Raw genomic sequence first — 18176 nt, 5'->3', positions numbered from 1 at the left:
CATCCAGATCCCCGCGTCCACCGAGGGCGAGGGCAGCGGCTCCTGGAAGTGGAAGGCCCCGGAGAAGGGCAGCCTGCGCCAGACCTACGAGCTCAACGACCTCAACCGGGACTCGGAGAGCTGCGAGTCGCTGCGGGACAGCCTGGGCTCCGGGGAGCGCAAGCGCGGCAACATCGACGGCAGCGACCACCACCACCACGGCGTCACCACCATCCGCGTCACCCCCGTGGACGGCAGCGAGGGCGGCTCCGAGACGCTGTCCGTGTCGTCCTCGCGCGACTCCACGCTCCGCAGGAAGGGCAACATCATCCTGATCCCCGAGAGGAGCAGCAGCCCCGAGAACACGAGGAACATCTTCTACAAGGGCACCTCCCCCACGCGGGCCTACAAGGACTGAGGGCCGCGCCCCCAGACAGACCAGCGTGGATCCTACTCGTGCGCTGTCCCAGCAGATGGGGGGGCGGGGACAGTGAGACTTTGCACCAGACTAGCTCCTCCAGCATCCGTGACTCACGCACCCGTGGGAGCTGCTACCCTCAGCGCGTGGGGTGCCCCGGGGGAGGGAGAAGCACAACGCGAGGACCTCAGCGAGGCCGGGAGCTCAGCGGGGGGCCAGCTCAGAAGACAGCGGTTGCCTTCCCTGTATGCTATGTCACTCCCCAAATGTGCCAACATAAGGGATCTCCCCGCCTCTTTCTAATTAGCAGTGGGGGTCCAGACCTCGGTTCCCCACGCACAGGCCACCGGTTTTATATATCCATTCAGCAGAATCCGCACCCCACACTCCCCGTGGGGGTGCTGGTTAGTCTAGTCAGTGCATCTCCCACGCCACCCCCAGCCCCCCCAGCCCCCCAGTTCTACCTAGCTGTGCAGTAGTGTGTGCAGTCCCCGTCGGAGAAATGCTACTGTGTGAGAGGACGCTGGCTGCTTCGTGGTAGACGTGGGCACCCCGTAGCTCCCCCATAGTGGCTGTCACCATCCACACATGCAAAGGTTTGGTGCATTTTTTTTTTCTTCAAAGTTATGCTTTCTTCAACAACAACAACAACATTGTGTATTTTCAGCAAAAGGGAATCGCTAAGTGCTTTCTGCATTGTTTTTGTTTCTTTGCGGCTTACTTTTTATTTCATTGTAGGCACTGCTAATGAAGAATCCGGCTTCCAGGGAGTAAATTTGCTTCACTTAAAAATATATTGTTTCAGAGAGAGCTTTTTGAATGGTTGTGATCCTACTCGGTGTTTTATGGCTTATCCTTTATTTATTGATTTTCTATATATTTTTTGATGTTATAGATAAGCTCTGCTATTTTTAAAGTGAAAACAACCATTGACATGTCTTCAGTGAAATGTATCGCTGTGAACTTAGGAACAAGGAACCTGAACCAAAACTTGACCTGGTGGCTACCTTGCTGGCTGGCTTAGGCTGCTCTTTGAACAAGTCATCCAAGAATTCCACACAGTTCCAGGTTATTAGCTTTTTTGATGTCCTGACGACCAGTAAACTAGGGCCACATCGGTGGGTTTCACCTTCTTCCTCATTTTTGTTCATTCGACACCCACAGGAAGAATGTGAAACAGATGCAAATGGATAACAAAAGCATCTCCCACAATAAACGAAGGCTGCATTTCTTTAAAACATCTAAACAGGCACAGCCTTGGTGCTTCGTGTGCACACGACAGTCTTTGCTATCTGTCCTGAATGGGGCTTTCAGGAAAACAATCCTATATAATAAAAGGCTAATATGCAAATCAACCAAACGGCAGAATGACCGGTCGCTATGATGCGCACTGACCACCAGGGGGCAGACGCTCCAAGGCCTGGCTGCCCCCTGGTGGTCAGTGCGCTCCCAAAGGGAGAGACCCACTCAGCCAGAAGCCAGGCTCATGGCTGGTGAGTGCAGCGGCAGTGGCAGGAGCCTCTCCCGCCTCTGCAGCAGTGCTAAGAATGTCCAACTGACAGCTTAGGCCCGCTACCCACGTGGGAGTGGGCCTAAGCCGTCAGTCAGACATCCCCCTGAGGGCTCCCAGACTGTGAGAGGGCACAGGCTGGGCTGAGGGACCCCCCCCCCCCGGCCCTGAGTGCACGAATTTCATGCACCGGGCCTCTAGTATTACCAATAAGAACAAAAACAAAACATGCTGAGGTGTTTCCAACATAAACATTTCTGTTAGGTGTAAAGAAGTATTTGATCCTTGGAGCGTAGCGTGCGCTGTTTTCTACACGTTTCTTAAGAATCCTCACCTCCACGCATGACTGCCAGGGGGACCCAAGGTTACAACCAGGCCCGCCTGCCTGACCTGGGCGTCGGTTGCAGAGCGACCAGAAGGCCTTGTTTAGAAAGGAGGGTACCTGTCATTACCACCTTCTGCAGGGAAGGGGCGAGCTTCTGAGAGCAGCCCACCTCCGGGAGCTTAGGGATGTAGCCGAAACCAGCAGAACTGAAAACTCTGGCAATAAAATACAGATTCAGCTCCGTCCCTCTGGCAACTTCCTTCTCTGAGCGGGGAGTGGGAACCAAACACTGCCTTGCCCATTTCTCCCCGACACCCCCATCCCGAATCGCCTGGCTTTGGCCGGTCCCTAGGGAGCAAGGTTTTAGTACTCTGAAGAAAAAAAACAAAACACAACAAAAACAAATCCTGCAGCATTTCCGGCGCAGTGTGGTATTTCCTAATCTTTCCTACTTCTTGACAAACGATTTTAAAGAACTTCTCTAGTCACTGAAGCTTTTGTTCTTTACATAAATCTTGATACGTTCTTTTTCTACTCAAAGTGCCAAAGGCTACAGTTTTTAAAGACTTCAATTGTACCACGTTGTTAAGGAAATCCGACGACAGCCGCTAGAACTCAGACCTCTGCATGTGTATTTGATAACACATCTTTTGTAAAAAAGATAGTAATAATTACAAAAAAATTGTTTACATTCCACTGGTACCTTAACTTAGAGTAAGCGAGACCGACAGGCGGTACCTTCCTCGTGTTCGATTCCTCTCATTTGCTCAGAGAGCACCTCCTCCTCCCCGAGCCCTTAGGCTGTGCTTTCCTGGTAAAACCAAGTACTGAACAAAGAGAGTTAATTATCTTTTTAAAGTAAATAAAGTTATGGAAATATATATATAATATATATACACAAAGTATCGTGTTTAATAAAATGTTACACAGTGATTTCCAAACTGATCAAGTTTGTAAAGTGCTATAATGTATTTTGTTAAGTACAGATCAAAGCTATTGTGTGAGTATATTGTGCTAACATCCTAGAAATAAAGATTAGATTTCTTCATCAGAATTAGGTCGTTCTGTGTGTTTTGTTTTGTTTTTAACTTCAGAGCATGTAGGAATGGTAATGACCTGGCTTACAGGAACACGGATGAAGAAATAAGAAGGCATCAGAACTGACACAGTGGTTCTCAACCTCCCTAATGCCGCGACCCTTTAATACAGTTCCTCATGTTGTGGTGACCCCCAACCATAAAATTATTTTCGTTGCCACTTCATAACTGTAATTTTGCTAACTGTTATGAATCGTCATGTAAATATCTGATATGCAGGATGTATTTTCAGGGGTCGCGACCCACAGGTTGAGAACCGCTGTTAGAAGAAAGACTATTGCCCCAGGAAAGAAAGGCTTGTCAAACCATGACATAGCATTTCTTTATCATTCAGCATTTTTACCTTGAGCTTCTTAAAGGGAGCGCTCTTAGACGTCTTTAGACATAAATTACTCACATTGCCTGTGAGAGAACTCCATCTAGACTCTGATGTTAGCTTTCAAAATAGACCCAGCGACAAGCAGACTAGTGAGCGTGAAGAAAAGGTGACGACAATGGTATGTACATAAAGCCTCCGCCTCTTCACCGCCTCCGGACACTTCGCACCCAAAGGAAGAATGGGGGACACCCTCTCTACCAGGGCTCTTTCCCCTGCTTGATGGTTTTCTCTCCAGCCTCTGCTGTCCTCTGAGAAAAGGTATGTCCATCTTTGAATATTAGAAAAATCTAACTCCATCCCCAGCTCAATCTTTCCCATTCCATCTCCAAGTTAGATAATGAAAGGTATTTTTACAGATATTTCTGAAGGCATGGAAAGAGGGATTTTCAAAAATAAAGTAAAAATGAGTCAAGGACTTAAATGTAAAGCTACAATTTTCAGTGAAAGCCAGAGGAGAAAGTCTTTGGAGCTAGGTCAACGACCCGTGACTAGTCCTTGGTTGAATATGTATCTTCAAATATTTTTTCCTGCTTGTATTTATCCTTTCATCTTGGTAACAAGATCTTTCAGAGCAAATGTTTTAAATTCTGATGGGGACCAACTTAGCTTTTCCCATCTGTGCCATGTTTTTAAAGTTAAATTTTAAAAATATTTTTAAAACCTCAATACTCAACAGTAAAAACAACAACACATAAACAGTAAAAACTAAAATAGTAAATAAAAAATATGAATAGATATTTCATCAAAGAAGATAAACAGAAAAAAACACACCTATAAATAGATGGTCAGTGTCACTGGCTGTTTGGGAAGTACAAATTAAAACCACAATGAGATATTGCTACACCTCTGTAAGAATGACTAAACTAAAAAAAAAAAAATAGTGATGATACCAACTGCTAGCAAAAACCTGGAGAAACTGCATCCCTTACATATTGCCGCTGAGCATGTGAAATGGTCCACCTGCTCTGGAAAGCGATGCGTCAATTCCTCATTTAAAAATAAGAATTCCTGGGTCGTACCCTTTGACCCCGAATTGCACTCTTGGGCACTTATGCCCATAGAAACGCAAACTTATGTCCATACACAAAAATGGCACCGATATGTTCATCTCGGTTCTACTAATAATAGGCAAACACTCACTTGTAAGTTCTATAGAAGCAGCTCTCAGCACAGCGGGTGCTCAAGAATTATAAGAAGAACTGGGTGAGAGCAGAACGTCCTATCCGCTGGGAGTGGAAAAAACGATGAAAACAAGTAAATAACCGAACTTAGTGCATCGAGAAAAGTGTGAAGGGTTTGCAAGAGAAAGACAGGGCTGCCTGTCTGATTGCACCCCACACTACACGGGGCTCAGAAACCCCCCAGGCTCCGAGGGGAAATTCGTTACTTGTGTTTTTCTCCTTTGAAGCATCTGTTTCCCGGGTGGGCGGGTGCACGCCGGTCCTTTGAACAGGCCGTCTGTTCACAATGGTTGTTTGTTCCAGGGCTCCCACCGCCAGTCCTGTCTGGGGCAGGCGCCAACACGAAGGACTGACTTAGTCTATCTGTTTTTTAAAGGCCTCTGGAGTCAGCATTCACCATTATTTTCAAGTTCAAAGTCAGATATCAGAGTGCAGGGACTTTAGAGATTTCTTTCTATCTAGCATATCCACTGATCTCTTGTTCCCACACAATACATCCTAGAATGCCACAATGACTCTCAGAACTGGGAAGATCCGGCTGACGCCCCTGTGGGTCACCCCCACGGATGGATGCTGAGACGTGGGGGCTGTGTCTAAAACGGCTCCTTTCCCCCGGGCTTAATGGGAGGAAAACCCAGGAAAGGCCAGTTCCTTTGTTCTCCACACCATCACACACGTGAGTGAACAACATGAGAGAACATACATGTAGCTAAGTGACCACAGGAAAGTATTGATATAGGAGGAAAGCACTTTTTAAATATATGTTTATTGATTTCAGAGAGGAAGGGAGAGAGAGATAGAAACATCAATGATGAGAGAGAATTGTGGACCAGCTGCCTCCGGCACACCCCACACTGGGTATGGAGCCCGAAATCCGGGCCTGTGCCCTGACTAGGAATCGAACCGTGACCTCCTGGTTCATAGGTCGATGCTCAACCACTGAGCCACACCTGCCAGGGCTATTTGTTAATCCGCAGACACGGGGAGCAAGGCTGGGCCTACGGCTCACACTGCCCAGAACTGAACTTCCAAGGAGTAGCCACCACCTCCCAGGTCTGCTCCCGGCTCCGTCCCCCCTCTTGGAGCGCTGTCACTATGGGGACAAGTCAGAGGAAGTCTTCAGTGCCCGCGGTCCAGATTGTTAGACCACGTGGCGTGGGGGCAGTGGGTGTGCGCGGCCTCCGAGAAGAAGCACACGCCTGTACGTGTGTGTGACTGTCTCAGGTTTCCTCCTGGCGTGGCTCCTGGAACCTGTTTCTAAAGAGCAAGAGTAGCGGGAGAGAGGTCCGTTTCCATGGGAACAAAGGTAACAACGGAAAAACCTGTGGGAGCTGGAGTGTTGTCGGACCCTGTGTCCCAAACGACCTTCCGTGGCGACGAAAAGCGTCCGTTTTAGGAAAGTCTGTCGCTCGCATGCAAACTCCGCTAGAAGAAGAGAAAGATGATGAGAGCGAAGAGACAGATCAGCCCGGACACATGGCAAAGCGGCCGCGTTGTCCCTGGGCTTGCCAGTCGCCCTATGAGAAGCTTTTAATTCAGCGAAAGAGTATTTATAGAAACAGCCTTATCTTGGGTCCCTGGTAAGTTATGAACGTGCTCTGTTGTTGAGATGAAAATCCAGGTGCGCGCGCTGGTTTACCCGCGGTCCACTCACAGCTGCCTGGGTCTGGGCTGCGCACGGGTACTGATTCACCCCGGAAAGGACCTCCTCTCTGCCGTTCCTCTCTCTCAGCCCCACGGCGATGCCACTGCACACCCCCAGGTGAGGAACAGCCACTCCTTACGCCCTTGATCAATACAACACTGGCTTGCGTTTATGAATTACGTTTTATAAATTAAATCCTAGTTGTGAAGGGAAAACGAAACCCGTTCCCGCCAGCACCAGCCGTCCTCTGACTGCAGCCCCTCGTGAGCTGCGACCACACGCTCCCCAGGGCGCCCGCGGAGAGGCCTAGGCAACCAAGCGCCATGATGTTGTACCCCTTTGACGGCCACGTGCCATGACTCCTGGCCTCTTCCCCGGCTCACCCAGCGGATTTAACACAAAGCAGGTGTAGAAGATGCGGGTTTGGGTGGAGATGCCTGTATGTCAGATCCAAATGATTCGGGCCTGGCCCCCGAGCTAGGTCTGACATGGGAAATGCGGCCAGGAGACTGATAGCGGTTTGCCTTAAGATACAGGCCTCTCAAAGTCCACCGAGCTTTCTATTTACCCCGTTTTCTTTTTTTAAAAAAAAACTGATTTCTTGACAGATCTTAAAGGGAGAGCATGCCTAGCCTCATGACAGTTGCACAAATTTATAGTCGGAGATAAACCATAATTGTAAACTGCTTTTCCATCTGTTATCCTTTGGAAAAAATCTATTTTGCATTTTTCCAATAATTATGAGGAATTTTGAGTTTTATTGCTTTCTATTCATAAGACTCACATCTTTACTTACACTTTCACAGGGTCTGAATTGATTGCTGTTTTAGTTTCTATGGCAACTCTGCCAGTTGCCTACTATAAATAGCTATTTTATAATAATAGCAGGCTTCTGAAAGTTCAGTTTTTGAACACCCTTCTGCAGCAAGAAGAATTGTGAGGAAAGAAAATAACCTGTGAATCAAGGTGTAGGGGAACAGACATCTTTCACCCGTCAGGGTGTGAAAATAGAAGCTAGAACTGGCAATCTGTGTAGGTGCCTGTTGGCAAGTACCTGGGAGAAGAAAGAATACTCGAACGGTTCAAAGCAAAAATGTACCATTGGGACACACTTTTAATTTTCCCCACTGGAAGCAGTCATGGTCTCTTTTTGAGTAACATCTATTAACCACACCTCGTGTTGCTGAGCCGGTCAGTCAACCCTTATCACCCCAGCCACTTTTCGTCAGAGGAGAGAGTCCACAGTTCGCCTGAAGCCTGTGAAATTCCCCTACACTGTGAGAGTCTAGTATTTTTATACCACATGTGGTCTTATTCCCAAGTGCTTCAGGTGATTGTACCTTCACCTGAAGAAGGGGCTCTTTCTCTTCATCAGAATAAAGAGGGCTACCTGTAGGCACTTTACAAATAAGAGGGAGCAGAAAGATAAAAAATGGCTGTGTTCTGCCCGGCCAGGGTGGCTCAGTGGTTGAGCATCAACCTATGAACCAGGAGGTCACAGTTCAATTCCCTGTCAGGGCACATGCCTGGGTTCTGGGCTCAACCACCAGTAGGGGTCGTGCAGGAGGCAGCCAATCAATGACTCATCATTGATGTTTCTCTCTCTCTCCTTTCCTCTCTAAAATCAATAAAAATACATGTTTGTTTGTTTTTTAAAAATCTCTATTTTATGGAAAAATATTTGAAACAAAATATTAATATCATGTGACTACTGGCCAAGTCTTCCTCTTCTTCTGGAAGTTGATTGTCACAGTCATTAGCATTATGCTTTCTGGGCAGATTCACGACGCACCTCAGCCAAGGGTATTGCCTGTGCCCCTTTCGTCTGGGAAATGCTGGTTGGCACAGACAAGTGGAACTGCCCCCTGACAGTTCCGAGTCTCGTGACTCACCCTTTTGCGGTTTCTTCTGGGAATTACGGGAAGCGCATCAAGAGGTTGCAAGAACATGACTTGATCTTCCTGCATCCCGCACAGTGGTCCACTCGTGGACGCGGTGTTTGCATTCATTTCAGGGTTGACTGTGTGATGAAATGTATGTCAGATACTTAATGTCTGTTAGACGTCAGCGCTGCCTTGGATATGAAAGCGTAAGGGGGCCTTCTCAGATGCCTGAGGGAAGCGAGGGTACCTGGTATTAATCCAAACATCTTCCATGACAACAGAAATGAGATCCAATCACATCATGAAGCTATTATTTCTGAGATTCCATCACTTATGATTAAATGCATGTTTCTGATGCTAAAGAAACCCAGCCACTTCTTCCATTATATTTGGAATGCCTATCACGAACAATGCTTTTACAATGTGGCATTGCTAGAAGGCTGAGAAAGAACGCATCGTGTCCAAAATCAGATCTCAGCAATGCCTTCCCTTTCTTGGTCTATTCGAATGAGGGGCACCCAGAGCAGAACTTAATCCATCCATACCCACAACAGAGGCCTTTTGTTTGAATAAATGATCAGAAAAACAATGATTAAAAGCATGGTTTGTGATGCAAAAAACAACAACAACAACACAAAAAACTGCCTTCACATCTGTGAGGAATAAATAGTTCAAGAAACTAGATGTCATAGGCATGTCCTTACTGAAGAAGAAAGAAAGAAAGAAAGAAAGAGAAAGGAAGGAAGGAAGGAAGAAAGAAAAAGGAAGGAAGGAAGGAAGGAAGGAAGGAAGGAAGGAAGGAAGGAAGGAAGGAAGGAAGGAAGGAAGGATCTCTTTAGGCAAAGAATGCTCCATCCTGAAAGAATAACTTCTCTGAATCCGTCCTAACCGGCACGGACTGCTCTTCACCTTCACCTGGGATGCACCCGGGTCGTCCTTTCCTGAGGCTCAAAGGTGAAAGGCATTGAAGCAAAGCAAGCCCGTTTTAAAAAATATATTTATTATTGATTTCAGAGGGGAAGGGAGGAGAGATAGAAACATCAGTGATGAGAGAGAATCATGGATCGACTGCCTCCTGCACGCCCCACACTGGGGATTGAGCCGGCAACCCAAGCATGTGCCCTTGACCGGAATCAAACCCAGGACCCTTCAGTCCTTAAGCCGACGCTCTATCCACTGAGCCACACCAGCTAGGGCGCAAAGCAAGCTTTTTAAATGTCACCAGATTGGTGTCACGTTGAGCAACCTCTCAAGTTGGCTTCCCAAACGCAATACCCTGAGGCCGTTTAGTGGAAGCAGCTACGGGTACCACACAGACCACCCTCTGAGGACCACGCCCGGCAGAGCCAAGCATGGCCTTCTGGCCTGGGATAAAGCCAAAAACAGAGGAAAGGGTGCTCATCTGAGACTAAGTTTCCTGCTCGTTTTTGTGACTGTTTTCTCCAGGAGGCTGACCCTGACGCCCTGGATCCTACTCCTCTTGGTTCGCAGGGAAAGTGTCTTGCTTCCCTCTTATGTATTGAAGTGGGTCAGGGTCTGAAAATAGATTCACTGAGCAGGAAGCCGCCTTCAATTACCTTTCCCATTTGTTCCCACGAAGTCACAGAAGAATATCGAGCACGACCCGCATTGGCGTCGTTACCCGTTTGGTTTGCTTTACGTTACACATGGGAGGTCTTTCAGGCTCAGAGATCACTTCCTTCTAAATATTTCCTTTCCTTAGGGAGTCATTGAGATGGGCACGCACAGGCATCCAGCTCAGCCCTGGCAAAGGGCGGCCTGGGCCCAATGTGACTTATTCTCCCCGGGCTTCCCTTGTTCCTTCTCATGCCAAGCAGTTTACTGAGAGAGCAGAGTGTAGCAAGATAGTGCCTCTCCCCAGAGACTTGCCATTTAACAGGATTCGGATTCCAAGGCCAATTAGCTGCCTCACCGCCTGGGAGCTTCATGCGGCTCTTGTTAATTAACCAGTCAATGGATGGGTTACAAGAAGATCAAGAGAAAATAGAGGCTTCCGGTTTTCCTACATTGCCATACGGGCACTTTAGAAAAATGACCAACGACTGACCCTGACCTGAATGCGAACCTCCTAAAAGCATCTGCATTTCTGAATAACGCATGTCGAGGCTAGGACGATGCTGCCCGTTGGTGGGCTCGGTGTGTCCTATGATTTGAGGGGCAGCACAAGTTCTCTCGCTTAGGCCACAAATCGCCCCCAGCAGCCCTCTCTGATCCTGCCGATTACGGTTAGATTTCCAGTACGGCCTCAGCATGCCTGACCCTTTCTCTAGAACAAGTCCTTGAAAGTCCAACCAAGCCCTCCCTTCTATGGGTGCCCAGGGAACTTTTCCCCACGCCTTTACTGGGGAATATATCTTATTATTGCAATTACAGACCCGGCAACCCCTCTACTGCCATAAAACTAGAATATGAGCTTGGAAAGGACAGAGTTTATGCTGTTCATTGTTATGTCTTTTTTATCATTATTGTTGAAAGCACTCCAGAGGTCCCCCCTGCCCCAAACTATTGTCTGTGTCCATGGGCCATACATACATGCATATAAGTTCATTGGTTAATCTTTCCCCGCCCCCCTTCCCTCTGAAATACACCAGTCTGTTGCATATTTCAATGTCTCTGGATCTTTCTTGTTCATGAGTTTATTTTGTTCATTAGGTTCCACATATGAGTGAGATCATGTGATACTTGTCTTCTCTAACTGGCTTATTTCACTTAGCCTGTGTCTTTAAACCTTACCGTATTTTTTAAAATGCTACTTGGCATATAATAGCTCCCTGATGCGTTGTTGGAGCAATGGGTTGCAGGTTGACTTAATTACATACCAGCATCGGTTTGCACCATCCCACTTTCTCTCAGTTTGGGCGTTCTCGCTGACTCCATGGCAACAAAGTGCTTTCAGTCATCTGCTAGGCCATTACTCACCTCCCCAGCACCACCCACCCCCACCCCCGCAGAAAGGTCACACCTAAAAGCTTTCAGAGAAAACACGAGATCCATGTTGCTGATGGCAATCACCTGCTCACAGAAATATACAGAACAACAACATTCCCTGAAACAACCATCCACCAGACCCCCAGCGGCTCTCCTTTGCAGACTTCTGACCAGCGGCCAAGACTGAAGGCCTCCGAACCAAGTGAACGTGAACTCAGAGCACAGCTCCCTCACTTCCGAAGCTGCAGGGACCTTGAGAAAGTTACCTCATCTCTCCGAGTTCCCCTCCCCCCCCCCCCCCCGGGAGACGCAGCTTACAAACACCTGCCTCAACAAAATGTTGGGAGAACTCCGCGTGTGAAATAACTACCGAAGGATCTGGACCCTAATGAGCGCTAAATAATGGTTAAGCATCTACATTGTTATTATCATAGCATCCTAAGCAAGGAGCAGTTAGTAGAGATTAATGCCAACGAAGAAGCCTTTCTACAGCCTCCTGCCACATAGTGAGGGCACATATGCACGTCATTTCGGTATTCCTTAATTACATGTCAAAATAGCACAGTGCCACGGGTGACGCAAGGCCAAAGAGCAAGGCCCATACTATCTGCCGCCTTCACTCTCCTTCTGTCTCCGTTAAGGATTTGTTCTCATTAGTTCTGTGATTGGTTGGTGGGTAGTCTCAGCTCCCTCTCTCCTACTACATTCAAGTGCAGTATTTCGTAATTACTGGCTAAAAAATCAGTCCTAAAAGATCCTGGTTATCCCCAAAGTAAAAGACGACTGACTACAGGGACAAAGCTCACAGGCTTTGACGGGCAGGTGTGCCTTTGACATCCTAGGGTTTTAGAAGCAGTGAGCCAGCTGCTCTCCTGCGGAGCTGGCCCAGGCCGCCTCCGGAAGGCACAGGGGGCCAAGAGCTTGCGTTCTGAGCGGCAACCTGTGCTCCTATAATCAGGGGGCTCCGGAGCACCTCAGTCTCCTCGCACTAAGAACACCTCATGCCGTCCTTAGCCACGTTCGCACTTTCAGAATCAAGTCTGAGTTCATTTGAATACCGTGTTCACAGCATCCATTTTATCTTTTCCTCCTAAACCAGGTAAAGTTAAAAAGCATACGGAAAGGAATTACAGCGCAAAACATCAAGACACCATCCTGCTGGCTGTAAACCCGGGAGCTTCCCCGGGTGAAATCTGAAACGGGCGCCATCCACGAGGCCAAGGAGAGACCAAAGAGGCCGGCACACCACTCCCGGGTGATGGGCGGCTGTTTTTCAAAGCAAAGGAACTAAGAAAATAGAATGAATGTGACATAACATAACATAACATAACATAACATAACATAACATAACCACATCATACAGCCGGGGAACTGACTTACCCGCTGGTCTTGGCGACGGCGAGAGGAGTAGGTCTCACGCCTGCCTCCAGCTTCCTCAGGGTATACAGAGGCCTTAACTGGGCTCAGCCTCGCACGCCTTCAGATGGTTCCAATAACGCATCGCTGTCTCCAGGCTGTGCCCCTGGAAGTAGCTCTCACTGTAGGAACAGTGGGCAGAACCTACTTCCATTCCAAGGATGGGAGGGGGGCGGTGTGAGGAGGGGGGGCGGGGGGAGTGAGGAGCCTCCAATGTCGAGGGGCAGCTCGAGGGTCACGGGCAGTCACGTCCTTGCATGGCCTTCTCCTCCCACACCTTCCTGCTAAGAAGCCAATACACACCACGACCACCAAAGAAGAGGTCATATGAATAACACACATCAATGAAAAGCAATCTGAAATCAAGGAACTACTATGTTAAAGGCTAACGACACACGTTCCCTTCTGCTCATTTTCAAGGCATTAACCCGGGTACCCCAGGTGATTGACTAGAACACCTGTCTTCCTTCCATCCTCTCTCTCTACCCCTGACCATGTGAAGTTCAGTTTTAAAGGAGCCTCCCCCCATCCCTCACCCCCCACCCCGTTTGAGTGGACCATGCAGAAGGGATGAGACTCTAACTAGCGCGTCTTTCAAATTATGCAGATTCCCTAGATTCTAGGGAATTCTAGGGCCGGTCCAGGGGCAAGGCCGAGGAAGGCCTTTCATTCAGCACCGATTCGATAGAAAGGATGTGACCGTGTATGTTACGTTCCAACCCATTAGATAATCCCAGGAGGCAGGTCATGTAGAACCCACTGTGCAAATGAGATGCTGATGCGCAGACAGATGGACTCGTCCGCCCCAAATGGCCCAGGGGATGAAAACACAGCAGGGCTGGGATCCAAAGCCAAGGAGGTCCGGCTCGGAACCTCCAGTCCACGTCACGCTGGCTCCCTTTCACGAACCCACTGCCCACGGTTGGTACTTCTGAGAAATCTCCGTGAATCCCGAGAAAGTGGAAATGGGCACAAATTGGAGGCAGACGGAAACCACATTTCGAGCCTTGCGTGCCTTGACATACGCCGAACCACTGAGCTGTGCAAGGTCTGCTGAGTGGTTATCCAGAAGTGCACTGACACCCCGTACGCGATCCATAAAATACTTAAAGACAGATGTAGTTCGTGCACTTGTGTTAGAAACTGCCTGCCTGCCTTGAATATTTATCATTCCTCAAAAAGATGACCTCCAATGTCCGAGCACGCTGGCACGCCCGTCGCTACGCTATAAATATTGACGACACGGTGCAGGCCGAGTGTCGGGCTAGGCTCCGAGGTGCTTGATGAGCGACTCTCCCTGCTCTCAGACCCCGCAAAGGAGGCCGCGTAGTAACTGAACAGACCCAGCATCATCAGTAAGGTCAGCGCCACACAGGAGAGCTGGGTGGGGTAGGAGGGGGAGGGAAGTCTTGGTGGAGGCGCCACTGGAGACCTGGGAGGAGGAGCCCGGGAGAGAACGGTCACCATCTGTGTTCGGGGCCCTGTTCAGTGACTGGGATGAAAAGGTTATAACGAACTATTTTGATGAAAGAAAAGGTGAAGGGTTAAGGGTGATGCATGAAGTCAGTTAGGATGTGACGGGAAGAGAGAGGTTCCAGGAGGCGGGGAAGGAGACCCATGTGGAGAGAAGGAGAAGGTGGCTGAGCGAGGGGCCTGAGCGAGCCCAGAGGGCAGAGGGCAGAGGGGACACGTTGGAAAGAGCCTCGAGCTGGAAGGAGAGGGTCGGGAGGGCTCTGGGCGGCCGGGCGTGCAGGTGCAGAGCATGTGCCAGGAGGAAAGAACACCCGGGGCCTTTACAGGAGCCAGAACAGCCGACGGAAGACCAGGAGACCCGGTCCGTCCCAGTGTGAAGTGCAACTTAGGTGAGCATCTGGGTCACTGTGTCCTCAGCTCCCCTGTCGGGGCCTGGTGACCTCCTGCGGGGGGAAGGCGATCAGCCGGAGAGGCGTAGGCAGAGCCATGGAGGAGAGGATTGCACAGCAGTCGGCCAGGCACGTCCAGGGGACCCACAAGCAGAGGGACCGAATACAACCGGAGGCAGTCAGGCCCCGGCACACCCCGTCCATCAATGGCATCCTCCCCGGCCATTCGCTCAGCGATTCCCCTGGGGGTGGAGTTCAACAGGGATGCGGCCAAGGTCGGCTTTGAAGGTGCTTCGAACGGGTGTGGCTGGGTTATGTGGACCAGAGGACTACACTGAGGACTGAGCCCACCGCGACCGAAGGAGTTTGGGCCCCCAGCCCTCGCTAACGGGATCCCGGAGAAAGACGCCTGGGCCTGGCGGCTCAGCTCCCACACTGAGTGTCACCTTGGCCCCGGCCCGTCCTGTGCCAAGGGTAGGACAGGCTGATCCGTTCCCAGGCCTCCCTCCAGCCCGTCCTGTTCCCGCCCGCGCCTGCGTCTGAGGGTAACGTCTCAGGAGAGGATCACTCAGCTGCCTCAAACTCCCACCCGAGCCCAGGTTGCCAGTGGGCGGACGGGCCCGTTCCCATGGCGAGAGACGCTCCCGCCTGCTTTGCCGTTTGGTTTAGTCAGACAGATAACTCTCAGATGATGCTGAGATGAGTCATGAAGGAATTTACAAACTGTTTGCCAGCAAGATGACCCCCCCATAACCGACCCCCCCATAACCTGCCGCGTGACACACCGCGCTCCGAGCCACCAGCACACAGAGGAGAAGTGCAGGGGGGAATTCTTCATCTCACTTTATCTTTTTTACTTCGTTTTAAATAAGGGTTTTTGCCCGGCCGGCGTGGCTCTGTGGTTGAGCGTCAATCTATGAACCAGGAGGTCAGGAGTTCTATTCCCAGTCAGGGCACATGCCCGGGTTGTAGGTTTGATCCCAAGTATGGGGCGTGCAGGAGGCAGCCAATCAATAATTCTCTCTCATCCTTGATGTTTCTATCTCTCTCTCTCTCCCTTCCTCTCTGAAATCAATAAAAATATATTTTAAAAAATAAATAAATAAGGATTTTACATTCTCCGCGAAGAGGACCGGGATTGGCTCGCCTGGGGCCTTTGCGGTTTGAGCAGCCCCTGGGACGGTGCAAAGGGGGATGGCTGGTCCCCCAAGAGGGAATCCACACACCTGGATGGAAGCTTCCTGCACCAGGGGTCACACGTGGGGTGTGGCATCAGCTGACTTGCCCTGTCCCCAGGCATCATCTGAGGCAAATCTAAGTCCTACAGAGAGCATTCCCTCAGCCTTTATGCTGCGCACGTCAAAGTCCTTCACCGAGGAGCAGGCTTCGACACCACGGGAAACCACCCAGCAGTGTCCGTGTCCGTCTCCCCCTCCCCGGCTCTCTGTAAGGACCACAGAGAAAAGCACAGGTGCCAGCAACGACGGAGCAGCTTCAGATATTTCAGTGCTGACTAGGGAATTCGTTCTCTTTTAGTATGAGTTTAATATGCATTTAAAGAATAATTATTTCTTATTTGCCCACCTGAGCAAGGCACCTGGCATACTCCACCCTCCCTCTAACCTCCTGTTTCACCTGCGGCAGGTAGAAAAGCTAAGAAATACTTATGAAGGTGATAGCCTCAAATTCATGTATGTGACACTCGTTCAACTGGTCGACCCAAACGTAGTCGTGCACCTTCCTTTGCAGTAGATCTCTGACTGCATGTTCCATTGATTTTGCTTGTGTGTTTTTCTGCCACTTTCCGGTTGCCACTGTGTGTATGGAAGAAGGAACATTCTATTCCACTGCCATCTTCCTATTCAAGCCACAGTTACATTTCCCAAAGCCATACAACCCTGGTCTGACGCAACCAGTCACCCACGTGGGCTCAGTCGCCAAGATGGCAAATACCTTTCGCCTCGTCAACCAACTAGAATCAACTGGCTTGGTCTCTGAGCCCTTCTGAGAAGCTGTACTGAGCCGGTGCTGAGGCTAGACTTCAGAGGGTGGGTGGAGAATTGGGATCTATGAGCCATGATCACCCATGGACTCAGGACAGTGGCGTCGCACAGGTACACCCAATGACTGTACTACCCGGGGAGGGCGGGGAGGGGAGGGGTTGGAGGGTTTTTTTGGTGTGATTGCAGAGCCGGAGGCAAGCAGGGACAGACACAGAGGCATCGGAGAGCATCGAGCCCACCTGACGCTTCTCCCAACTTCCTGGTGCTCTTTGGTGGTTCCCAGACCCAACCAACACCTTGTTCTTTCTGCTGTTGGTTTTTCTTAAAAAGCCATTTTTCTCTCCTAAACTTCCTTCTAACCAAGGCATCTGTTCAGATACAAGTCGTCTTATTACCATTACACTTAACATTCTTAAAATTTGACTCTAAATCTGATGGGCTCGTCATTCACAAGGAACTAAATTCCAGAATAACCAACAAAACCGAGTTAGCTATGTAACCAGATCCCTGGCAGAAAGCCCTCCCTGAGCTGGTTGGGTGAGCTATGCCGAGCCAGCCACAGAAAGTGCACAATGTGTTTCTCCTTGTCACACCGAAAAGATAAGTATGTAGTTAGTGCACAAAAATAGAATAATAAAGCAATAATACCGTGAATCCCTCTTTCCAAAAAAATGTTTGATTTCTCATTTCTATGTCATAAGTTCCTAAATATTCCCTATGTGGTTATTTTTTTAAAACCTTAAATCTCCTTTTTCCTCTACCAGTGTGTATATCTGTGTGTGTGTGGGGAGGGGGGAGGCTAATGATTTTTAAAAAATGGAAACTAGCTATAAAATTACCGATGAACCGTTTACCACAATGCCTGGCATGTCACTCTTACAAACTTGGTAAAATTACTTAATGTTGCTGCGGAAACGAGTTATTATTTCATGCTACAATTTGTCTAGTTGGAAGGCTGTTCAGCTTTTTAAAAACACACACCATCTGAAAAGGGTAATGGTACTTACAGATTTTAAGCCGAATGGCAGATGAAAAAAGAAACTCGTGCAAAAAATAACGGCCCACATTGATTCTGGCAAAGGATAGTCTCCTGGGGCAGAACTGAGGCCAACAAACGGAACGTTGGTGTGTGCTGCCCCCTGGTGGCGGCCTTGCCTCTGCGGGAGGTGCACGAACCCCTACAGCTCCGCAAACACTTGGGGTTTGAGGACAGACAAGGGAAAACAGAGCAGGAAGGAATTACTGCATGCAAACACAACAGAATAACTTCATTTCCACCCACATGTGTGCCCTTCGTGTGCCACCTGCGGTTAAACTTTAAAAGCTACTTACCGCACAAGAATAGCTATAAACACCAAATCTAAATTAGTCTGGGAGAGAAACAAACAGCACAATTATGGTGAATTTTTATTGTAGGTTTTCAAAGCCCCGGAATAGTAACGACGCAGAGCTGTGTTCAGCCCGGAGCCCAGCCTGGGCTCCTGACGCCTGGCCTCCGGTCACAGGGACGAGGGATTGCTGAAGACCGC

The 18176-nt window shown here is 49.2% G+C and overlaps 1 protein-coding gene across 1 annotated transcript in view; it reads left to right on the top strand.

Annotated features, from left to right (window-relative positions):
* Nucleotides 1-1643, top strand: part of PLPPR4 (phospholipid phosphatase related 4) — a 23679-nt gene extending 22036 nt beyond the window's left edge. Inside the window, exon 7 of the mRNA XM_014549654.1 lies at nt 8-1643. Within this exon, the coding sequence (XP_014405140.1) occupies nt 8-397 (390 nt within the window). The 3' untranslated portion in view covers nt 398-1643. The remainder of the gene's footprint in view (nt 1-7) is intronic.
* The last annotated feature ends 16533 nt before the right edge of the window (nt 1644-18176 follow it).

Source organism: Myotis brandtii, unplaced genomic scaffold (genome assembly GCF_000412655.1).
Source record: "Myotis brandtii unplaced genomic scaffold, ASM41265v1 scaffold565, whole genome shotgun sequence".
NCBI classification, from domain to species: Eukaryota; Metazoa; Chordata; class Mammalia; order Chiroptera; family Vespertilionidae; genus Myotis; species Myotis brandtii.
Note: the sequence above shows the minus strand (reverse complement) of the source record. Positions and strands in the feature narration are given on the sequence as shown.